General features: G+C 33.6%; 1 protein-coding gene across 5 annotated transcripts in view; it reads right to left on the bottom strand.

Annotated features, from left to right (window-relative positions):
- LOC128677270 (uncharacterized protein) overlaps window positions 1-26,646 on the bottom strand; it is a 267,183-nt gene that overhangs the window by 123,041 nt on the left and 117,496 nt on the right. For all 5 annotated transcript variants that reach the window (XM_053757985.2, XM_053757983.2, XM_053757984.2 and 2 more), the window contains exon 2: window positions 21,786-22,146. In XM_053757985.2, coding sequence (XP_053613960.1) covers window positions 21,786-22,146 — 361 coding nt within the window. The remainder of the gene's footprint in view (window positions 1-21,785; window positions 22,147-26,646) is intronic.

Genomic DNA, 26,646 nt, shown 5'->3' with positions numbered 1-26,646 from the left:
GTGTTAAATTGCTCATAGCGAGTTTTAAATAAGATTGTACAGCTTATTTCATTGTTTTGCATCAACATGCGTCTATTGTTTCAGTATTCCTTCTTTAATTGTTGAAAATTTCTGCTCAAGAAATTTTAATTAAGATATGTATTATTTATTTTGTTAAATATAATAAAAATATAATAAAATAAATTATGTGTATAATTTGTTTTAATTCTATTTATTTTATTTTAATTAGTTATTATTTATTGAGTAACAATATCATAACAAAATCATTTGAATATTTCGTCCTTGTCATCTCTCTCACCTTTGACGACCTCGGTGGCGCAGTGGTAAAGTGCTTGCCTCTGAACCGAGAGGTCCCGTCTTCGATCCCCGGTCTTGTCATGATGGAAAATGATATTTTTTGGATTGACCCGGGTCTTGGATGTTTATCTATATATGTATTTGTATAAAGTATAGTATCGTTGAGTTAGTATACCATAACACAAGTCTCAAATTTACTTTGGGGCTAGCTCAATCTGTGTGATTGGTCTAATATATTTATTTAATATTTATTACCTAAGCGTTTTACCGATTGTTTCCACAGCCGTTGAGCGTCGGAGCCCAGGGTCCGGTTTCGTATTTTTTCATCTCAACTCCAACGGCAATAATGATTCTTATCTGTACTTCAGTAAACCTCTGACATCGTACCTACGTAAAATGATGGATTTGTATTCCACACAGAATCTGTATTCAGGCGCCAATAGGCATTTAGTAAATATCTGACCGCATGCGACTCGCGTTTGGGGTCGTGTTTGCTTGTTTGTTGTGCCCGCCGGACACTGGGCTACAATGTTATTGACACGATTTTGAGAGGTACTATGACCGACTTTAAATATTAAGTTCACACATACAGTGAAATTTAGTTGGGTTGTAATATGTATGACTGATTTCTATTAAAAATGTGTTCCAATAAATCATAACTAATTGTATGATTTATCAAGGATTTATCAATGTGTCTAGTGGAGAAGGCAAACAAGTCGTAGCGTGTTTATATTACATGTAATAACACCGACAAAAGCTCAAATGCAGCAGATCTGTTCATATCAGCCAACAAACAATATATCACATCAAGATGTCAATTTGCGTGCCAATGGTCTGACAAAGGATAAGACTAGAAAGATGACTAAGGATGCCGGGACCGACAAAGTGGAGAAGGAACAGTAGGAAACCATATTTCGGTCCCCGACGCTTAACGTCAAGGGTAGCAACCAGGTTACCTCAGATGAGAGAGAGAGAAAAATAATAATTATTATTTATAAAAAACATCAGAGTCGGTATATTTTGTAAGATATTCAAGACATGGTTATGTTTATTTTTGAGTAAGATCAAAGATGAATTAGCTTAAATAATTGATTTTTTATAAGAAAACATTCAACCAGTATTATTGTGATAATTATTGTAATTTTTTATGATGATTATTTTTTATAATAATTTAGTTTAGTTTTCACACCACAAAGTTCTGCAGAATGTCCATTAGCCCGTTAACGACATATGGAAACTTTTGACTTTATAGTTTAGGGTCCCAAATAATGGAGGTCCGAATGCGGGATTGTGTGACCTTTGAAATACGAATACGAAGGGCTTTTGGAATCCGAGTTTTAATGTGTTAAATAGTTTAGACGATTACAACCTCAGGCTTATATTTTATTAAAATAAGCCTACTGATTACTAGAATTAGAAAGTAAGACCAAACCTTTTTTAAAAACACCGATAATAGACGGCTTTGGACACAACGTCCGCTAAATTTAATAAAAAAAGTGCTAAGTCCAGTCACTTTCCAGTAATATATAAGAAAATTAATAATTGCCAGCCTCAGTTGTCAGCGTAATACAACCTGGAGTGGACAAGAGGTACTTACTAAAAATACGTATTTTTAGTAAGTACCTCTTGTATGTAAACACGCGAAATCCACTAAATGGCTATAATCAAAATTTGATATTTGGGTAGAAAGAACGACTTAGGCGACTATAGTCTAAATAATGAACATACATAAAGTGCGAATAAAGAGTCATTTGCACAAGTAATTTACTATATAATAAAGCATAAATGGTACAAAACTTATAGCGAGAATAAAGGGGTTCGTATTGAATTGAAATATTTGTAAAAAGATGATTTTGATAACATATTTATCGATAATATTTCAGACCCTTGTCATGGTCCGCTTGACAGTACTGACAAATGATTCAACTGGGATCAGAAAAGTTTTTTTTGTCTAGTACCTGTTTTTCTAGAATGTTGTACTTATAGATTTTAAACCGACTTCCAGTGTTTCAACTGCATTATTTTCCTTTCACTTGTGAGAGTTATTTCTTGATAAATGTTAAGAATGTGTGAAAAGTGATGGACGTGTGAATGTCAACAAATCGCCCCTCGGACAGCAAGAAAGCGAGAAGGAAGATGTTAAACATAAAAAAAAACACAATTTGTAAAGTATTATACGAGATATCTAAAAGTCTTACTATAAAACGATATCTAAATACATTACCCAACCAAAATGAAAAGATACTGACAACTATAAAATGTCACTTAACAAGCAACATTCGACGACCTCGGTGGCGCAGTGGTAAAGTGCCTTTCGATCCCCGATCGGGTCATGTCATGATGGAAAATGATCTTTTTCTGGTTGGCCCGGGCCTTGGATGTTTATCTATATATGTATTTGTTAATAAATATAACGATACTATATTTTAACATAAATGAAAGAAGAAGGATAAATGTGTTTAACTATAGACATCGCTTTATAGTAGAACTGTCATTTTTCAGAGACAATCGAACGACAAGACGTACCTATGCCGAGAATCGCCATGACTAATTTCCTCAGGCTTCCTAAGGAATTTCATTATTACCAGCACCAGTAATTTATGATTGTCTCCGGACAAGAAATATGGCAGATTGCGACCACACGACACCACAATTGTGGGGAATTTTGTCTTTTCATGTACTTACTCAAAAATTAGGTTACAATGTTTGGTCATGCTCTGTAATTGTCTTATTACAATGCGTGTGAGAGTGTATGAGATATGACGATGTTTGTCATTCAATTACGCAAATACTACTAGATAAAATTTGGTACACAATTACTGTATAATTTAACAAGGTTTAATTTTTATTACAAAATACCTAAAGAAGCAGCCTTGGGCGCAGCTAATAAATGTAACGTAACAAAAAACACTAATAATTAGTATTGTAAAAAATTCGATGTCAAAAACAAAATTACACTTTACAAATTTCAGCAAATGTATTAAATGAAGGACAAAATCAAATTTCACAGCAATTTCTTCGATGTAAATGACTAAAGAGAGACAAGTAAACTTTTGATCTCGTGCGACAACACCTTAATTAACTTTCAATTCTGAACTTCAACATAACCTCGCGCCCTAGCTACGCTGCGTAACACTGCACGGTGCGGTGCGACGCTAGTCGTGTTTTAAAGATAACGCAATACGTACTTCTACACATAATTTAATAAACGCGAAATTATGTTTATTGGTCTGTCTTATTTACATTACTTAGTTAATTACATTTAATGTTTGGATTAGACATAGAAAAAGACTCAGGCTTAAAAAAAATCCCCAATGTTCTGTAACAGGGGAATGAAAGTATGTATAAAATGTTTTATACACAGTAAAATATTCTTGAGATCTTTGAAGAGACCGCAATCAATAACCAGTGTTAGCAATAACACAATTATCAAAAAAGAAAGAAAGAACTACGATATGTACTGAAGATACATTTTGCCGTGGGCAAGCCGCAGTTGTAGCAATTTGACCACCGCGCTCCGCGTTGCTGCCTAAGCACCTTTGTCGCCCTTCTAGGACGCCGGGTAACCTCATTATAACGACAGTCTTTGTTAAAGTTTCTTGCCACGTAGAGCGCCTATCACATATTCTAGTACCGTCTGTAGGTTAGGGAAGCTAATAAAAAGTTTGATCATACATTTGTTTTATTTTTATTCTTGCTGTAATTTTTGTAATATCATCGTCAAATGTAAATACAATAAATTTGGTAAACCAGGAATCTAAAACTAGGAAATACGTACATAAAACAGTTACAGTTTTTCTTCAAAGTGTACCACAAGACCACTGGTTACTGAAGCGGAGGTAGTGTTGGTTAAGACCCCCGTCTGTGGATCGAGGGTTTCCAGGTTCGAACTCGTGCCACACGAGTTTGTATACCAATGTAACTATTGTGCAGTAAGAGTCAGATGGTTATACAAACAAAATAGTATTTTTTGCACATTGGTTGATTATTAACACGTGTGTGAAATGATAAAGGCAATGACAAACCACTCCATTAATAAATAAAGTGCCTAGAATATGTCTGTGTATCATCATTCTACGTAACGACCACGATCCTCACGAGAATGTTATGGTTGTGTGATTAAAATCGGTACTAGAAAAATACCTCGTAAGAAGATGTAACCATATTGTTTGTGGAATTCCGAATTCCGTTTCCATTGGGAGCTATGGGGCTACAATCTACGCGTCCTATCCAAAGGGCCTAGTTTTAAGAATGGTACTATTGTTAGCGAAATTGTTCTTTGAAAATAAATGTCTAGGTTTTCGTAATATAATTGCGATCCAACACCATTCCAAATTACATTATTCTCAGTATGACAATAAGACTTTGTTTTTGTTTTAATAATCTTTTTCTTATTTGTTGTTCTATACATTTTTTCTAAGATATTTATTTTAACTAAATAAAACATCATGTAAGAATTATTTTTTTATGAATGTTCAACGTTAGTGGTGTCTCGAGGAAAGATTATCATCCTTTTTTTTTTAGCTATTTAAGTCCCACTGCTGGGCAAAAGCGTCCCCCAACTTCTTCCACACATTCCTGTCCTTCGTCTTCTCTCGCCGTAAAGTAAATTGTCCAGAAATTGTACAGTAATTTTGTCCTTTTGAATAATTGTCTGGTTATTGACTGATATATATTATTATATATTGACGAAATATTATCCTTTAAGCTCCAAATTCGGAGAATTTAATCTCTATAGTTATAGAGATATAGATAAAGGGCGATCAACGATCCGTGATTATATTCACAATCCCTTTTGGAGTCCGTTACTTCAGAGGTAAGATGCGGTGAACACATTTCCCTAAGGATATGACCACGAAACGAATTTATGATTTTTTTATTTCTCATGTACCATTGAGTTTTAACAATTGGAAAAGATTTCATAGCATTTTGTTTTTATAAAATATACACACATTTTCGTCAAGTTAGGTATTTGGTTTTGTATGTATTAGCTGATTTCTTTTTGGCGATTTTGGGGTTACACCCATACGAAAAGTTATAAAAAGATAGTTATATTGAAGGTGAAATGTCACTTTACTCACGAGTTACATACTCTGCTTTTCACTTTGAGGATTCGAGGAAATTGATTCGGACGAAGATTTTTGTTTTATGCTCTTGAGTAAAAAGATTTTACTTTATGCTACACATTAACATAAAATCTAATTTTAGGCGTACATACAAGGCGTACATAATCATACATAATCTAAATATTTACGAGCATGAAAAGTAAAATACATTTTTTTCAGTCACAACGTTGTCTCCATGCAATATACCTCAGTTTGCATTCAGCGGAACGAAAACGCCTTTCATATTTAAATGAAATCTCCTTGCTACTAAATAAACGTTGATTATGGAAGCCCAAAAGTAAATAAAAGCTTTTAAGGAACCTGCCGTAATCGCTCCGCTCGGTATAAATAGACTTCCGTTCTTAGAGATTTCTTGTGCATTATCTACCACAACATCATTCAAAAATACTTACTTAAACTTGGTGCATTTTCCGTAACAATATTTTAAAGGAATTCTATACAATAGGTGATTAAGAATTTGTTTATGTGTTATGCTTAAAGCACATCTGCTAGCTGATCGCAGAAAAGATGAGACAAATAATAATAATTTCTTTTATGAGAGCAATGTGGTTCCTGCCTTAGAACAGGACCACTCATATTATGCCGTGGATGACGTAATTCGTTGAAGATTTCCACTGGTGAACTGGTGACCAGAGAGGTGAGGAAGAATCTTCAATTTGCATTCCCTTTACCATGATTGACTTATAAAATATGCGCGATGGGACAAGCAGCTGACAATAGACTGGTGTTTCTCAGCATGGAAAAATTGTATTTTGTATTAATACGTTTTGTACTAATAAGACCGAAATATCGATTTTGAGTTCTTAATATTATAATTAAATCGTAAAGCAGATGCTTGCAGAAGCAGCAAAGAACTGGGGTCGTCGCAAAATGTGCGTTCTTTTTACGTTTCTCTACGTGTAGTTGTACTTACATACACTCCCAACATCCTCATATCATGATACAATGTATCTATTTTTAGGCCTTCTTCTCCACATATAATCATCAATGTTCCTCTTCTTTCCTCATAATTTATTCAAACGAACTCAGTCTACTATTTCTAACCCCACAAACTAGAAATATAATATATGAAAACGTGATTGTTATGCTACAATGTTTGTCCACTAACGAGTAGTAAATGTCAATGTTACAGATAACATCCTTAATCCAAGATTCTCGCAATACATGTCAGCAATGTTTGTTCTTAATTTCTAGGAAATAAGTACTGTTTGCCGTGTTTTGTCATGTTGTTGTGGTATCGTAGATGTGGATATAGTTGTTCAATAAAGTATGTTTACGTTTACATGAAGTTGTGGAGTGTGGTTCCGCCTTAGAATAGGATCACTCCATATTCTCTCAGTACGAGGCGACTAAGGTACGCAGCTCATAGGCATCAATTGCATTTACAAGGAGGGTTGACGTCAGACAGGCGGCCGGTTGTAAAGTCACGGTATAGTTTTTCTTTTACGCTGACCGGACTTCGCGGCGTCACAGCCGACAGATGAGATAATAATCACAACATCGTCAGCATAGGTAACTAAATTAATACAGGCCGGCGGTGTTGCATTACGCATTCGTGTGTGTCGGCCTTACATGCTATATTATTTGTATTAAGTATACGGATCCCTTACGTAATGCGCGGAATGCTATCTTAACTTGATGAGGAGCCGGTTAAATATTATGCGAACTTTATTAATTACGTTTGCCAAGTTGCCCCATAATGTGGGTGGTATTTCCGAACATTCGACTTGTATAATTTATTGACTGTAGGGAAACGGCCTGCAAATTTAGACCGCGAATTTGGGGCTATTTTGAGACTTTGTTTTACCTTTTACTTATTTAAAACTTTATTACATGGCACGTTTACGTACAAAATTACAAAAATTATGTAGTCGAGGGCAAATAAACCTGAAGAAATACCATCTTGTAGTAAAGTTACTTATGTGGAGAGTCAGTTTTATCCGCCCTGGACTGTACGAAATGGCATTCTCTACCGGTCAATCATAAGACCAAATTGAGATAACAAGCTGGTCTGATAAAATGCATTCGATAAACTGAATTTCATTTTGTAACTTTTTTATAAGGGACTGTTATTTTTCTTCCTAATTAACTGCAATGGAATTTATAAAATGACATTCTTGTCAATTGAAATTTTCCTTCAGCATTTACGTTGGTGTTGCATTAATTTGGATTGAATAGAAGACTGTTACTTATCGATAGGAAATTGTTGAATTAGAATAAATAGCCTGTATTAAAACTATAATAATTGAAAAATAATAATACAAAAACGAAAAAGTATTAAGTACTTTTTCATTTTTGTATTATTTTTTTTCGATCCAAAAAGCGATTGAAATGCCCTCCTCTCCTGCAAAAATTAAGCATTTAATAAGTATTTGACCCTAAATAGTAGTGATGCTGCACTTTAGTCCAAGATCCAGTGTACTTTATTTAGAAAAATATTTTAATGTTTTTACACACATTACACAAAGGATAAGTTTAGTTTCTTAATATTACACGTTCCTAATTGAATAAATTAATTATACTTCCTTATCCGTGTGATTACGATGATCATACCTTTAATAATAAATAAAAGTTTCAAATAAACGGTTGGTTTTTGATAAAAATAAAATACATATATTCTTTTTAATTTCGTTAGCTAAAAACATTTAGAGCGAGACATCTAATCTAAATTTGTGTGGTAAAATTTTCCGAAAATGTTTTCAAATTTATCTCATAAACATGTAAATTATTATAATTATGTAAATTATTCAATTTACAATTTTTATTGTATACTCAAAATAAAAATTTAAAACAAAAATATAGGAACGTAAATCGTCATTTCATGTGACATGTGTGTGGTCCCGCTTAGAATACAAATCCTCTCGTGGATGTCGTACGGAGCGTCTAAGTGACATGCCTTAACAGATGATAATAGATACAAGAGCATCCCATAAAACTTGACGTCAGTCATGCAGTCGGTTGAAAAAGTATTGCCAAATTAAATTTAGCGGTTGATTTTTAGGCTTCGACGCGTCACAGCTGTGAATGTAACCGAGAACACGGGAGGATGAGAGAGAGAGAGAGAGAGAGAGAGAGAGAGTAAATCGTCATTTCACAGACTTTCTGGCTCTCTGACTATATAATCTTCACTAAATATGGCCCTGGCCGGCGGCGCGGCGATGAGAATTATAACCTTTACTTGTGTTAATTTAATATTTACGTGTTGTATGGGATTATACCATGTTATGTTGTTCCGGATAAATTCATTTAGGTTCAAGATTCCGTCGTAATAAAGTTACCATTGCTAGCTTTTAATGCTGTTGAATAGTTTCAACTGAGGTTTCATTTTAAAGCTCGTAACAACTTATTATATTTCAGTTGGAAACATAAAATTTGTCGTCATTACAAACTCGATTTAACCCTTTTGTTTTTAGATTATTGTTAAAATAGAGAATATCGAAAAATTATATTAAGTAAGTATAAGACATTGTGTTTTCTCAAGTACAATTTGTTGATTTTGGGAAACTATGTTTTATTTTATCACATTTTGTCCCAGAATTATTACGTATTTAAAATAATATGAAAATAAAGTAACGAATTATAAGTAAAAAAGGGCCCCATTTATGCAGGGTGTAAAATTACCTCCGACATAGCCGAAACCAACGTAATCTCATTTATATTATAAATTGTAAATGTAATTTCATCCAAAGAAACCTTATTAAAATTTTAAAGAACTTCCTATCTAAACTAACGCTAAAGTTTAAAACATGCAATGAATATAGTGCTTCACTACAGCGATACACGGACACGAACTCACGGCTCACAACTGATTCGGGCGCAAGCCGCGGTCATGGACACGATGCCGCAATGTTCGCTGTACAATGATTTTGATTTTTTAAATTTTATTATTCTTTTTCCGAGTTAAGTTTTTACTCTGAAGTGAATTTAATTGGGCTACCTTACCCTAAACTTAGAAAAACATTTTTATTCTATATGTATATAAACAATAATCTTGTTTATAGTCTAATAAACAAGAGTATTCTCTATATACATAGAGGATGATATTCTAAGGCTCGTGTTACACTTTTTTGTAATCAGATAGCATATTTCATTGCAAAATGTAGAAATATTTATGTCAGCCTTATTAAACTATTCAATTTTCAAAGGGGAAAAATATCCCTCTATATCATTGAATCAACACGCCTAACCTATAACTTATATCATAAAGTGATTAATTTTGAAAAGCAATAAACACCGTGTCCCTAGGAGTATAGCAATTTGTCAAGAGTTCCCTCATAACCAAGTTTAAAATAAAATCAAATCTATATTTTGTATGTGTGCTGTGATTACTCTATTCAATCATACCATGATAAAAGTAGATAAAACACGATTAAACAAACAATAATGAAATATCAGACAGTCAAATGAATTATTTCTTAGCTGTTCCACGAAAAGCACCTTTTAACAATTAAAATGTGCTTTTCGAGGAATAGAAAAGACGCGCTTCAACACGCGGTCTTCAAAATGGGTGTCCTTCGGAGAATAGCTCAAATATCAATGATCTCCAATGTTTGTAAATCAAGTTTATGCACATGAAAATATAAATAGGTCTAAAATAAAACGCCAATTGTAGATGACTCTCTAGTTATCCATTTCATTTTTCTAGTCTCGTATGCCGGTGACAGGGGTCGCGGACCGTTGTCAGGATAATATTTTGTGTCGCAAATTGTTGTATATGAGAGGTTTTATCGCCTCGACTATTATTAGGCTGGTTGGCTGGAGAACCACACGGGTAGTACGCGTGAGGACCACTGTAACGGAAGCACTAAAAATTTTTGTTATCGTAATGGTAACCGTATTTGGTTATGAACAGGAACGTTACATATGTTGACGGTTTACTGGACTGTCCATTTCTCTTTTCTCACTCTCTGTTAGAAGAGGAGCTATTTATGGAGAGATCTGGCCCCAGGTTTTATATCTCCATTTCCTAGCAGAATTATATCACTGAAGTGATTTTTTTTCTGGCAAATTTAAGACTGGTTTTTGTTTGCGCTGATTTTCGAAGAGAAATCAGTCAGTAGTAGTAATCAGATTAAAAATAAACTGTCATGTGGTATCCAAAGAAATTTATGTAAAAGTCAACGTTAAGCATATATTCAGAAATAAGATTCAGGCACTTGTTTACGTCATAAAATTATAGAGTAGGTACTAGCAATTAGCTCAGGTTTCGCTCAAGCAAAACAATAATAAATACACCATTCTCAGAAATCACAGTATTAAAAAAACCGCATCAAAATCGGTTGCGTAATTTTAAATATCTAAGTAAAGGACAGACAGAGGGAAGCGTCTTTCAACTACTACCATTTCTGAACAATCACTGCTGAGAAGATAAAACTGTAAACACAAAACGATATAAGTTTCTCTGGATGGAGGCATAAACAAAACTCATGTGAGATACCTTCAGGCGACTTCAATGTCAGACACCAGTTTACCTAAAGTCACTGAAGAACAACTAAGCATTTGCAGGATTAACAAAAGTTTTCAAAACAACTGCAGTTAATTAGAGAGTACTGTTCAAGAAGATATTAAAACTTCTTAGAAATAAATAGCAATCAGCTTAGGGTTCACTGAACAGATCTAGAGGCAATTTTCTCAAATCACCTTACGAAATGAAACTATCTACCGAAAGTTGATCAAAGTTATTTGTAAAGTTTTTTTTTTCGATACAATTCTGTGTATTTTTCTGTAAATTAAAAAGTTCGCTAACAATCATTATTACACTTGATTACATATTTTAACAAAAGTTTTTTTTTTTTCATTATTTAAAAGATACTTAACAAGTCTTATAAATGTGAACGAATTCCATAACTTTATTTGATATTATTTTATAGGTACATTTATTAATTATATTAATAGCTATAATTAATTAAGTGTTCCTATAGTAAACTAATGACCGTGTATATATTTTTAGGTGCATCAATATAATTATTTTCTTTCTTCTTCTCTGCACGAGAGGTTGATTGTTGGATAAGCATTAATTCATTGTCCAATTATTAATGCTTATTCTAGGGCGGATCCATAAGATAATAGCTAGTAATAAACAAAGATGGAAAATATATAGTGATTCTCGTATAATTGTTAAAAAACGGAAACAATAAACAAGTAAGTTTTCTTTAGCGATTTTCCGTGAAACGGAGCGGTGGGTATCGAACGTTTTCAATTAAAGTTTGGTTAAGATGTTCCGTTTAACTGAAAAGTAACTACTTCCTGCGCTTCGTAGGCAATAATGAATTTAAAGACGCCTTTTAACAGTAAAGATACTTAGCGTTTTTGGATATTGTCTTCGCCGACACCGGAGCCAATGAAAACTCAATAATAACTTTTAAATTATTTGTATTCATGCTGAAATTTTTAGATACATTAAAAAAAGTAGTAAGTAACGTAAAAGTACGTAGTACGTAGACGCGCCAAATTTTAGAAGACTAAGTAAAAAGAAATGAATTGTTGACAGCTTTGACATTTGGGAAAATTAAAAAGTTAGCCAGTGATACTAAAGTAATACAGCCAAAGAACTAAACAGATATACTTCAAGACGTACTCGTACTTACCTACTACGTATTGATGAAAAAGAAAACCCAGTTTTTAAAATAACGTACTATCCTATACATTTTTTTATATTCGTGTTTCTTTTAAATACCTAATATTTCAATTTAGCCGATACTTTATTGTTTTGCCTTAAAATTGTCCTTATCGAGCATGAAAGTTACGTAAACCACCAATTTATAATGTTAGTAGCTGCATCTCCGGGTCTTCGCTGACGTGGTAATTTGGGGATAAAAAGTACCCTATGTGTTATTCCAAGTTATATTCTAACCGTGTACCAAATTTCATAATAATCCGTCCGATTTTGCGTGAAAGGCTAACAAACATACACGCACATTATCTTCACAAATTGCATTTATAATATAAGTTGGATCACACAGTATACGAGTAAGTGTTTTTCCAAAATAACGTTTGAATTCTGAAATCTTATTGGTTAGTTGGATTTGAGACAACTTCTATAGTGTTGTTTCAAGTAATATTTATTATGCAAAAAAAAATTATTTATTATTAATTTTATAACTTCATTGTAGTTATTAGAATCTGTAATTCTTTGCTATTTGCTTTAAAACTAAACATTTTGATAAATATTTAAAAATATAAAAATATATATTCTTTTGAAACCAATTCTTCATTCTTATAACATCTTTGAGCGACGAAACGTCAAGAAAATTTCATTAAGGTCGTGTCATCAGAATTTGACTACGATAAATTTAATTTCAATATTGGATGAAAAAAAATACTTTTTATAAGAGCTGTTATGTAATAGGTATAGACTATATAAATATACGTACATTTTTTTATACTTACTTACTACTTGTTACATACAAATACTCTGAAATATATATCTATACGATCATGTGGATATCGTATAAGGCAACTAAAGGACACATAGCCTAGGGAATTGATAGGCCACAATAGAATTCTCAAGAAAATTGACGTCAAGTAGGCAGCCGGTTGTAAAATTACTGATGACTCTTCAGAATTTCTAATTTAATTTTAAAGCTTCTCTGCTCTGAACGCAACCGGTAGCACGAAGGTGAGAGAGTTACACAAAGTATAATATCTTTAATATAATAACTTTAATCATAGAAAAATCTAATTCAAAAGATTTCTTGCGGCATAAAATATTACGAACTCAATTTTATACTTTGCGTCAATGTAAAGTCATTTTGGCACCCCAACAGTAGTTTCGACCACAGATATCTAAAGTTACGACAAAACCCCTTGTACAAGTTCCAAGTCTCTATAAAATAGAGACTAACTTCGATTGGGCATTTGAACGCGCATTGAATACCATAAATCAATGGGACATTTTATTCAATCGCTCCTTTTAGCTCACCAGCGTTAGGGCAGAAATCGGCAATTTGTGCCAGCGTAAAATTTTACAACCTCACTCGTCGACACTTTTACTAGAATATTCTAGTTTCGAACAGGGAACCGTTTGCGGCATTATATAGAAGATTTCTTTTTAAACGAACATTCTGACCGGCCAGCTATTGTCGTGCTATTGGTAAGTTTTTAATAGTTTGTGGCATAGTTGGCGATAGTTAGAATCCAAAGTGCAATTTAGCATTTCAAAGCATAAAGTTTAGAAATATTTATCTAGATAAATCCTGGCAAATGTAAAATTTATATGAGAATACATTAGATTTTCACCAATAGTGAAAATCTAATGTATTCTCTGATTCCTAAGAAAGTTTAGGCATATGTAAGCTCACTACGATTTTACCCGAGCGAAGCCGGGACGGACCACTGGTAGATATTATTTTAAAATCCTGATCATTTGATCGTGTTGCGTACTTGAATAAACATCATTTACTGCTATTGTAATAACATTTAAAATTTCTTAATTATTCTCTTCCGTGGAGCAGACTTTATTTTTGTTTGCACTATTTCTTTTTAGTAACAATTTTTCTTTTATTATTAAAACCCTGAAAGAGAAAAGTATAATAAATGGCTACAGTTCTAATGAAGATGTTTTTCTATACGCGAAGTTAGGCTTAATTACCTAACAGAGAAAACGTAGACTTCATAAAACAAAGAAAATATATTATTTTTGTTTTGTTAAAAAACAAAAAAAAAGATGTAAACGGCGATGTAACGTACTTGAGCCTAGCCCTGTTGTTCATAAAAAAGTTAAGACATATTTTAAGCTAAAGTATGTTTTGTCTCGTTCTGTCAATATCAAATATTGTAAAGTGCGACAGTGACAAAACATACTTTAGCTTAATGTATGGTTTAACTTTTTATGAATGTGTAGTGTAGGCCTTTTTCTATCAGTCAAACGACAGATTATAATCCTTCTTGATGATTGATTAACAAATTTTGAATTTAAAGTTGGCGCTTCGTGGCCCTGTCTATTATTACTGATGTCTATCTTAAAGATATACGACCAAGAAAAGTAGCACACTACGAAAAAAAAAGTTACTTAATTGACTTTTTATGTGTGCAGATTTATGTACAGTTTTTCGGCTCATATATAGTGGTTCCAAGAATAACAATATGTGGATGGTATTAAGACATTAGCATTCTTCAGTGGTCCGAAAATTCGACGATTTTTCCTACACCCTGTAATGATATAAAAAAGACTATTCATTTATTAACAATTTTTTTATCATTATTTCCACTATTCCTGAGATAATGATGTGTGATCGTCATATTATCAGTTTTCTTGCATTACCTCGGATGATACAGATTATGTGCCGTCATTTTCAAGATCGCTATTATATACTCTCTATATAGCGATTATATACTCAATAAATTTTCAAGCTGAAAAATGAAATTTTGGCAAACACAAACACACAAGGTGTATTGGTAAAAAAAGATAATTTTTAAAATATATGCAATTGTTACAATGTTTAACCGTAAAATTAAACCCTTATCGTAAAATAAAAATCATTAAAAAAAAAAGTCAGTCCTATTTTTTTTTAAATAATTTTTGTAATTACTAGATTTTGTTCGCGGGAATATCCAACGGGAACCTTTTTTTTTAGGATTCTCCGTACTTCAAACTATATGTATGCATAATTTCAAGAAGGTTGGTTGAGATGAACCGATAAAGCATGAAGAGGTAACAAACAAACTTACATTCGCATTTATAATATTAGTTACGATAAGGATCTAGCTTCATAGCTTATCCCACATCTCCAGTGGAACCTCAGCTTAATATGTCAGTCACAATCCCCATGGGGTACGCACAATAGCTGACATTCAACTGTACTGCTGCAAATTTGGGCATAATTTATGGAAGATGGCTTTTGTTTTATGACAAATGACTGCGCAAAATGTACGAATGACTAAAATTCAAACTTTGGCAAAAAATCTACATTCGGTCTGAGAGACAACGTCACGAGTTTTCAGGATAATTTTTCTTCTACATTATTACTTCTTGGCCTTTATGTTTCCTTGTCAAAATTTAACGGCAGAAAATCGGGGCTTTCCAAGCATGTTTATAATTTAATAATTATGTACCTTAGTAATGTAATTGTAGAATTACCATTTATTACAAAAATGCCTGTAAAACTAACCGTTACGTGTTATGTTTTTGTTAATATTGTATAATATGTATGAATAATAAGATAAACTCGACATTTATGCAACATTAATTTTACCAGTTTGACAATATTTTTTCTCTCCATCATATTTTTTATCGAGTGTGTTATTGCTAATAGGTACTGGTATCTGATTTTACTCAACTCAAAAGACATCTGACATGACTTTTAAGACAACCGACTTTTAGTGATTTGATTCTGTTCCATTTTACTCATGCATTCAAACATAGACAACATACTTACTTACTATGAAATTTATACGAATGAAATAAAAAGTATTCACTAGCCATGCATAGGTCGAAATTTTCACAAACGTTCCTGAAACAAAGTCAGCTGAGTACAGATCCAGGATATTTATTTTTATTGAGCAAACTCAGCAATCGTAAAATTCGGTAATATACTGCGCAAGATCAGGTGCTAAACGAAACAAAATAACGCAAATATTATGGTATTGGCAAACTCACTTTGAGCTTTAGTGTATTTTTATTATTTTTAGAAAACCAATTCCGTCAATACCTTGAAATAAACTTTGTTTATTTGTAGGTATAACATAGACACGGAATTTGATTAAACAATCTAAACTTTTACAAATAATATTATAAAAAAAGGAGTGTTTGTAAGTTTTTGTGTAGGGAGTAGGTAATCTTCAATCCCGATATTCAAAATTCACAAGTTAGGGTTTGACATAGGGATCATCTTACGAGAGCAAAGCCCCGGAACTCAGGTAGTGTCAAAAAAATTGTTTAAAAAAAAAACATACCAAACTATACACCTGACTTCTGGCCGAGCGGTGATTGGTTGATCATCATCACCAGATTATTTATCATTGTCAGAACTTGTAACAAAAATGTTACTATCCTGTTAAGGGGACACTTTGAATTTGAACGACGAAGACTGGACTGTACATTCTAGGTACATCTTTGAAATTTTCTACATAGGTATACCTACGCGGACTTTAGTGGCACCGTTTTTGGTTTAGTAAGACTACGTTTTAAAATGGGAAACTGTAATTACTTTCTAATAAAGTCCTCTATTTAGAGTAGCATAAGATTCTTTTTCGCTAGTAAATGAAATAAATGGATGAAAAAGGTGGCGCTAGTGTGCGACTAGTTACGGCAGTTCGATGAATATGATAATAGCATATATATAGATAATAGCAAAAAAAAACTTAATTCATATGTAATATCAATATAAGAGATTTTTATTTCTCACCACAAAGATAAACAAATGAAAACAGCTATGAAACATTCAGCGGCTCGTTGCGGCCCGCGCCGTTTGGAGCGCCAATTGTAACTTTTCTTGTTTTGCCGAGTTGCACTCACAAACTACCCCTAATAACGCATGGTTACATGTTGCACTGAAATGTTAATATATATAGGTAACGCAATGTCCGTTTCCATAAATTTTGTTTTGTTTAACAACATTTATAAGAACATTTTAATGTAATGTTCATAAGTATATCTGTGAGTTTAATTACATATTTTTTAAAATTAACTCATTCACAACTGACTTCACATGTTCTGGTGAAATGTAATTTTATATCATAATTCATTCAAAAAGACAGATAGCACGAAGGCGTCTATGCTCCAGGAGCATCGTGAATTCTGCAAATGTCTTCGCTGTAAAATGTTACGTGAATAGTCACGTAACATTTTACAGCTGATATATGCTGCATAACAGCAAATAATCCTATATATATATATGTATTATTTGCTGTTATAGAACAGCAAATAGAGAAGTCAGTACAAACGTCTGTCAGAATCTGGCGTCTTAGAGAGGACTTCATTTACAGAGTGGCTTTTTATATACATTTTTAACTGTGACTCCACCACAATATTGTAACATGTCCCACTACTGGGCAAAAGCCTTCTCACTCACTTTCTACAGGTCCCTTTCTTTGGTCTTCTCCAATCCAATGTCTGTCGAATGCTCTAAGCTCATACGCTTCTAGTTCTAGGCCTACCTACCTCGCGTTCTGTACCCGTCAGTTGAAATCCAGGTTGTAAGAATGTGGGCACATCTCTCAGGCTGCATACAGCAAACGTGACCCGCCCAGTTCCACTTAAGTTCTCAATTATGAATGACGTGATACAAAATTTAAAAAGGTGATATAAAATGGCTCTCACCAGTTCGTGAGATTTGTCAGGATCGTGATTAGTACTAATTACTAGTATCTGCCCACCCTCATAGGAAACAGGCATAATAAATATGAAATAAGAATATTTTTCTCATGATGTCCGATTATCGCAGAATCATATAATTCTACTTAGTAAGCTACCTTTATACTAGTAAAAGTACGTAACTTATCTGTAAAAAATATTGGGCAGTAAACATTTGTATGAAATATTTTCGTTTATAATGTTACTTAAAACCATCGAAAAATTTGGAGAAAAGTGAAGTAATGGACTTTGCGTGAGAATTAGGCGTCTGACTGAGGATCGACCCCGCGACCTCCAGTGTAGCAGTCCCGCATGATCATTAAACTATACATATATATAACTGTCAATGACTAAGTAGTGTGAATTACCATGTGATCAATTCTTGTAAATTCATATGCTGGAAACTATCTCCGTCGACGGTTCTGTGTGCATACAAATGCCCCTTGGGAATAGGATATCAAATGTTCAAAGCATTGGCCTTGTCCTCAGTATAGCTGTAAAATAGTATATCCTTACACTTCGTCGTCTGAGATATCTCAGGTATATACCTATAGTTCGGTAGTGGATTTCTTGTTGGTACTGGGACGATGCAAAAAAGGTAAAATATATAGATTGTTTTTGAACTAAATAATAAAATGTTAACACGTAGTTTTTAAGTGGCTTTTTCGCATGTCGTTGGCATATAAAGATTATTATTACACTACACAGATAATAAAGATTGTTGGAAAAAAGGTCAAGAAAATATTATCGATATGCCAAAGTGTCCCACTATGTTTTTCTACTTTTCCGGTCAAGCTTACGTTAAATTAGTTTTGCTTTCCTTAACTCCATGTAAAAGCAAAAATGTTACGAAAATATCATATATTTAAATATACTATGAAAAATATCAACGCTGAAGCAAGAGAATATGGCCCATAATGTACAACATTAAAGAAATTATTCAATGTAACGACTCTGTCGGCGATTGTACCCGCTATGAGGAAATATGTGGTAGATTTAGCGGCATATTAGAGAGACATTACTTATTTATATGAATGCGCCAAATGACAGTCTTTCGATGGTAGAAGGCTCAACCCTTCTAAAAGACGAATTTATGACGAGATGATTTTTTTTTGCCATTGCAATACCAAATCGAATAGTCAAGATTGGTTGATAAACACCCAGTTGGCAAATTGTTGTTGGCATTGTCTTTGTTTATTTTTAATCTTTATAAACAAACCAAACTTTTGCGTGGTAAATTACAGACAGACAGACCCTAAAATCGACAAATCTAAACAGCAGTTGTCATGAAGTTCAATTGCCCAAATGACATCAACGGAAATTGTTCCTAAACGCAGAACGGTGGCGTCCCCTATACTGCCAAAATTGGATAACGTTTCGACATACGGGTCACTCGAATCACTGCCAATATTGTGTCCCGGGAAAATAGGCTACATGGAGAATACAGAAATAAAGGAAGGAAATCATGTGAAGGAAGACTCCTGCTGGTGAAGTCGCCGTCAGAATCTAGTTATTTACTGGATAGTTAGATATATTTACCAGACTAAAAAGATTAAATGAAGTTCAATAGTAATAGAATAATTTAACACCTAATTTAGCTCTCTTAAAAAATCGATAGCAAAGTTTTTGTGATAGATCTTATTTGATGGAACCACTGAAATAGTTTTTTTTAGATAGAACCAATTTTCATGATTGGTTATTTTCCTGGCCTTCACATACCGCACGTGGGACTAAAACACTCCGGTGACTGCCGAACTGACATGCCAATACTGAAGAGGTGAAAACGGTGGAGTTGCGAACGCGTTTCAAACAAGTTGGTAGAACCTAAAGTACCTACCATGTAGCGTACTGCGCCTGTAGATTTTGTAACAACAAACTTTCACATAAATATTCATTTATCTGTTACATCTATTTATTTTTCATAATTCTTAGTTTACTTCCCTAACATACATTTTACCATTTTCCTTAAATTTTTAGTTCAGTTTTCAAAACCTTGATTTTATTGTACAATTTTTCGGTAACCCATCTTTTTCACAAAGCAGCGTAATTGCTTAACTTGATAGATTGGTAGCGTGAATATAATTATTATTATTTTTTATTAATGATATATATACTAAAAGAATAAAAGTATTTACATCTATTACACTGCCTTTATTATAATTTCTCTACCCTCAATGTGTTATAATACTAACAGAAATAAATAATTGAGCAAGGCACGGAATAGCTATTGCCGCCATAGTGCGCATTCTGGCGGACACAACGGAAATAACATCGTTACGATACAAATGATTATGATATACAGTTATATGGGTACCGATTCTGTAGTTTTGTTTGTTAGTTGCTGTGATTACAAAATCAGAACAAATATTGTACTTATAAGGCAATTATAATATCATGATATGCATGATCTGATTGATGGTGCACCCATGAAACGGCTTCAGACGTGGGTACACCTCAACGTTATACTGCACGGACAAATCAAAAATGATATTTTTGTAAAAAAAACTTATTATTTAGTAAAACAATATTGAAATGTTCTCAACGTATTTGTATCAATGTTTTGCTATAAATTTTACGTTGAAAAAACCTTTTTGTTTGTTTTGAAAAAAAAAAGCCCCATTTTGCATTTACAGTACCGAATGATCACTAAACATTTTCTTTCCCTTTTCAAAAGGGTTGTTGTGTACATACGTAGTTTCAAATGATGCAGTAGTAATATCACTGTGGTAAACCAGGCAGGTCGGCCCGATTGACATCCACAGGTAGACATAGAGCACTAGTATAGGACCACCTATGTTAGGGCGGGACCACACCACAAATTATTGACTAATCAATACCGTAAATTTTGAAAAACAAAAATAAATATAACACCAAAAAGCCTGCAAAGCCAGAGTTCATTTCGAACCGGTTGATATTCAGAGGAGCCTAACGGAATTTCGCACCCGGTGCTGTTCTAAAGCCTCACGGATGACCTGCCTCATGCCCGAGTGATGGGAAACTGCCTGGCAATAACCGGGAAGTTGTAAACGACCAGTTTCTCCAGTGCCTCTGTGCGTACGATCTAATTGAATGCAAATTTGGGCTCCCTGACGCCATGGACTTTGCGTGAAAAAATAAATATATAGCTCGCTACTTCGGTCCGGAATTTTATCGGTTGACGAATCAACGAGATAATATGGGCGCCACGTGGACAAATCCAAAAAATCACTCAAACTCTTTCGATACCAAACTGGACTGGATTTCAGCTGAAATTTCATCTATTGACGTCGAATCTGTTTTTCGTCGATAGAATGCTTGACATCTTTGTTTGAAATGGCAAGTCTCGCAAACATCACCAAGAAAAACATTGCTGCCGATTGTAATGAGACAGATTGCATTGTAAGGAAAGGATGAAAAACAAAATTTATTCTATACCTCTCAACGGGTTCCGCCACTGGTTATGTCTGAATTTCAAAATAGTCCAGCCCGTAGACTTCTATAGGACGGAAACTGGACATTTTATAGAAATCTCTACTCACGGCTGGCATGCCCTGCGTCCCAATTCTGTAGAGTGCCCTTTGATTGGTGAACAGTAAGCCGCGATCCAAACGCTGCCATTTTATACGATTTATAACTTTTGCTTTTCATTTTTTAAAGGTTTACTCGTGACTTATTTCTTGTTTTATTTTTCGTCGTCATTTTAGTTATATAATCTGGGTGGATTCCGAAAACAATTCGAGTTAAACGGCTCAAAAAATCTACGATATTGTTATCATATCAAAAATAAATTAAATATTTGATATAGAAATTACATAAGTATTGTTTGAGTCGATTTTAAAAATAAAAACCGAAACACTTCTAATATAAATACCGTTTAATTTATACGAGGGCAATATTAAAAATAAATTTAAAATTTAATTTAAACAACATGTTGTACCTATTTAGTTTTTGATTTTAATGAATTCTATTTATTTTATTTTATGTTTTACATAAGTAAATAATAACTTTGATCTGAAAACAAGTGATTGATCACAGATATTTCGACAACGATGTTACACATTGATACAATAAGATAGATTGAGCAAACTCACCTGAAGCCATTTCACCCTCGTGATGTTTTCCTCGGTCACAGTCAACGCCCTCCTCTCCCCCAATTTGTACGAGTCATCGTAATACATGTACTCAGTAAACGTCAGACCACTAGTAGTATACTGTTGAGTGAAATATATTGATATGGTCCCGTTTGGCATGTCGTGTTCTATAATCCAACGGCACTTGATGGGGACGGGGAAGGGGTTGGGGAAATTGGGGGTTTGGATGACCCCCACGGAGCCTTTGAGGTTGCCGCCGCAGGTCCTGGGTCCCTGGTGTTCACGCTCTTCTTGGGAGTAGATGTGGTCAGCCGCCATTGTGGTGATGAGTGTGATGCTAAGCAGCCGCTGCATGGTTAACCTGGAACAACAGAATAAATCAATTAATTTAATCCAGTATTGCGTAATATTTGTTAGTTATCTTTTATGCTGCAACATTGGCTTTATTTATAAATAAGGAGTATGGGCCAAGTCGCACCACACGGGTTGAACGGCGGGTTATAACGACTTTTCATATAAACGAAATCAACTGCTTAACGTATCTTCTGAATTTCCAAAGCTCAAGATTATACGTTTTTTATCATCCTTCCAATGACCGACTATTTCAAAAGTGTCCCTATCGCAGGCCGACAGCGCAAACCACTGCGGCATCGACTAACGAATATAAAACCAGCATGTGGCAACCTCCATATCCTCCAATAGGTGTGTAATATGAAAATTGACAAAATGAAAGTTTTAAATTAACCCCTAATGATGTTAAAAATTGTTGTATTTACATTCATTTCGCTTGCATTATTCAGTATTTCATAATTAATACTATTATATAGTAATTTATTACTAACAAATAAAATTTATGCGAACATATTTTATACTAAAATAAACCGGGTTTTATCAAATACCAATTCAATCATGTCAATCAACAAAATCAAATATCTAACTGAGTTTCCGGGAAACATTACAAACAAATTTATCGATATTTCATTGTATGCACAAATATCAAGTAATATCCGTATCGTGGTCGGGAAAAAATATGGGATAAGGAATCTACACTAGCGTGACAAAGAGTCGGCATGCAATTCTGTTGTCCTTGCACAATGGCGTACATACTTTGCGTTTTTCTGCGCAGGTTAAAGTTAACTTCCGTGTTAACCGCCGTCGTTTAGTCAAACAAAATGGCGTATATACGTTGTGTTTTCTGCCCAGGTTAAAGTTAACGTCCAGGTTAAAGTTAACGTCAAAGTTAACTTTAACCTGCGCAGAAAACACAACGTATATACGCCATTTTGTTTGACTAAACGACGGCGGTTTGCGCACAGGTTAAACTTAACGTCACAGTTGACTGGTGCAACCCATTCTCAATATGGTAAATCATAATATTATTGCAAATAAAGATTTCAAGATTTTGGTTTTGGTGGTGAGGTAATTAATTTTTTTTTTATATTTAAATTGATTTTTAATTTTAATTCTTCCTCTTACAGCTCATTTAATTTCTTTTAATGATATTTTAAAATGTTAATATTTGGTGAGAAATAGTCGCCGTCAATGGATGAATATTCCCCGTGATAATGATGATAACCATACAGCAGCGCATCCACTTGTATAAATTCATTGCATGTCAGCATTTCAGGCGAAGGTGAAATTTATTGAATTAAATTCCTTTGTGGAAATTATTACAAAATTTTCGAGAAACATTTTTTAAATAACAATTTATTTTCATATTTTTTATAATGAATAGCAAAGGTAAAATATAAGAATTTAACTTTGTTATTCATTGTAGCCAATAATCCTGAATTGAATTTTAAATGAACCGTAAAATAAGGAACCAATGATATTAAACGATACTTTTGAATTAATATAAACGATGTGTCGGCAAAAAATGAAACCTGCTTATTGGACGGATAAAATTATGTTTATTTCATTGAGGTTAATTATATAGTGCATCACAGTACTTTAAATCTCATAAGAAATTTACATTTCACTTAAAAATATGAATATTAAGTAAATATAGGTATAATTACATAGGGTGAGTTGCACTAGTAACCTTCGTCGTTAGCATTAACCTGAGAAGAAAAACGCAAACTACGCAATTTTGTATAAACTGAAGCAGCACGCAGGTTAAACTTCAAACTCCCCTTACTGAATTTATAACTTCTCGGCTCATTTGGCAATAGAGATGTATTCCCTCAAAAATATTGTCTCTAATCTTCCCCTAATTAGTTTTTGGTATTTTACTATTCTAAATTTTGGGGATTTATTTAAGGCATGTTGCATTTTGCATAAATCAATTCATCATTATCATCACCCACTTTACTACCCCACTGCTGGGGCCTTCCTTATGGATGGATAAGACCCACAACGCGGCCGATAGCGGATTGGCGAATTTTAACGACTGCAAATATAGCTGGGACCAATTCCGAAGCACGGAGAGTCAATTATATCATGTAATTATTTTCAGTTTTCTCCCGAAAATCACATCGTGAGTACATTTTCATTCGGAGTCTTATACGCAGGCATTTACAAATACATTATGAGGCTCATAACTTTTGTTATTATATCTCGTTAAATTGATTGTAACCTGTTGTGTATACCTTAAAAAGTAAATACAGATTGGCGCGTCGCGCGTCGTCATACCTTTCGAAGCGCTGAAAATATTTCATTTTCCTACTGACATGCGACACATACGTAACATAGCATAGGGGTAAATAAGCAAACACATTTTTGCATGAATTCTTTTGTCCTTTTCTATCATCATTTGAACTTCTTTCCGCACAGTGATGAGGGTAAACTTCTCTTTTTGTACACCATCCTTTGGTGTCGTCTGCTTTTCTCATTCACGTACGCTTTGGCTATGTAGTCGGCCCGCTATATTGCAGGTACTCCGACTACATTGTGTAATGGAAAACTATAATACTTTGCAATAAATTCCTTTAAGTATTTAGTGCAGAATAATGTGGAAAGGGGATTTTTTAGTTTTCGCTAATATAACCTTAATTACTAATTATCTTTTCAGCTAATTCAACTATAAGTGAGAGTTAGGTGTATAAGGGTACTTTTCATCCCGGGAAGTACCGCCACCGTGGGAAATAAGAACGCTCATTATTTTTTAATAAACTAGGAACTCTTTGTGTGATTTCCTTGGATATGAGTATGTTGTGCCTTGTAAATTTGTATTATGAAGAAACCGACATAATTACCTACTACAGGATGAAATGAAGCGCGATAATCTCGATTTAACATCTCTGTTAAATCGAGATTATCGCGCTTCATTTCATTTCCCTTGAAAGAAAAAAAAAATCCGTACAATTATTTGAAAAGCATTTGTGACATGTATAACAAAACTATTTAAATAAATGAAAGATATTGTAAAAAATGTGACTCTTTAAACATATTTCTTTTATCGATGCTGGCACTAGTGGGCAATGACTCTCTCTCTCATTCGAGCCCGTTTTCTTCCTCAGTAGGTGAGCGTAGAAATCCGGAATGCATAGCGCCTTAAATTGATGCGCGTATCCATCGATATGTATTGAAATTTCAGCTCAATTTTCATAAAAAAAAATTCAGTATCACAATTCGTGTTTATCTTGAAAAACTAGCCAGATATGTTTCTCTGCTGCAACGTATTTTTTAAATATTGTGCTATGGATACTTTAAATATTGCGATTCCAATAAAAGGTGAAAATCGAAAAAAAAACTTACTTTTAGGTTCTTAAAAAAACTTATTTTTAGTTCATACGCTGTAGTTTGACATGCAAATGATAGTGAACATTTAAACGAATTCTAGATCACAATACTCACTATATCAAAATATTTTTGGCTGTGGTTTAAAAAATACATAGTCTTGACTTGAGCTAATAGGCAACAATAGCATTCCCAAGGAGGGTTTATTCCAAGTCGTAGGTACCTTCGCGGCGTCACAGAACCGAATGAAAACGCAAATATGAGAAAGAGACCGAATTTGCTTACATGTGTACCGAACTTCGGAACACGTAATTCGTGATAAAAAACAGATTTTTTACGTCCTCCATTGACCTAGATGTGCAATCACTCTGCTAACTTCACTCTAATTCGTTTATTGACGGAATGTTCACTGACAAAAATGGATTTGAAAACGCTTATAATGTCCCCTCCGGCTAAAGTTTGGACGTGACAATTACAAAGAAATAATCTAATCTAATTGGTTTTGGCTAACAAGATAAAAATGATTGATTTCTTATATATATATATTTGTATCTACTGTATTGTAATACTGCCATGTAGGAAATATTTAGAATTATTTTGAGAATACTAATTACATTAATACAGACTGAAACAATGCTGCTGGATCATCTTAACATGATTCAAATTTGACTGAAAGTCTGTTAAAATATAGTATTTTGGTTGTTATTGTTACTGAGGTTTTGTAATGATATGACACGACAAGAGGCGCGGCGTCTGTCACGACCCTCAGCCATAAGGAATACCAATATAATTAAAAGTCATAAGGAAGAATTATTATTATATCTAAGTACATATTTATTTATTTTCTGATCTCCTTTCAAATAAGAATAACATTGTAAGTTAAGAAATCCATCAAAATCTCTATGGCTTAAAACAAAATTTCAATGTAAATCAGTGGGCTACGTGACCGAATTGTGGTGCAAGAAAACTTTAGGGGAATTCACTTGTTAAATTCAAGTATTTATCATACTTAGGGTGAGTTGCACAAGTTTTCAAATTTAACGTTGATTTTAACCGGTGCGCAGCTGAGGTTTATACAAAATTACGTTACAGTTAACGTTTACGGTGCAACTCAATTAACATCCTAAATTGAATAAAGAGTTTTGTCACGTGATAAGTTCGCATTTGAATTTTTTCCTTTTTA

This window comes from Plodia interpunctella, chromosome 17 (assembly GCF_027563975.2).
Source record: "Plodia interpunctella isolate USDA-ARS_2022_Savannah chromosome 17, ilPloInte3.2, whole genome shotgun sequence".
Classification (NCBI taxonomy): domain Eukaryota; kingdom Metazoa; phylum Arthropoda; class Insecta; order Lepidoptera; family Pyralidae; genus Plodia; species Plodia interpunctella.
Note: the sequence above shows the minus strand (reverse complement) of the source record. Positions and strands in the feature narration are given on the sequence as shown.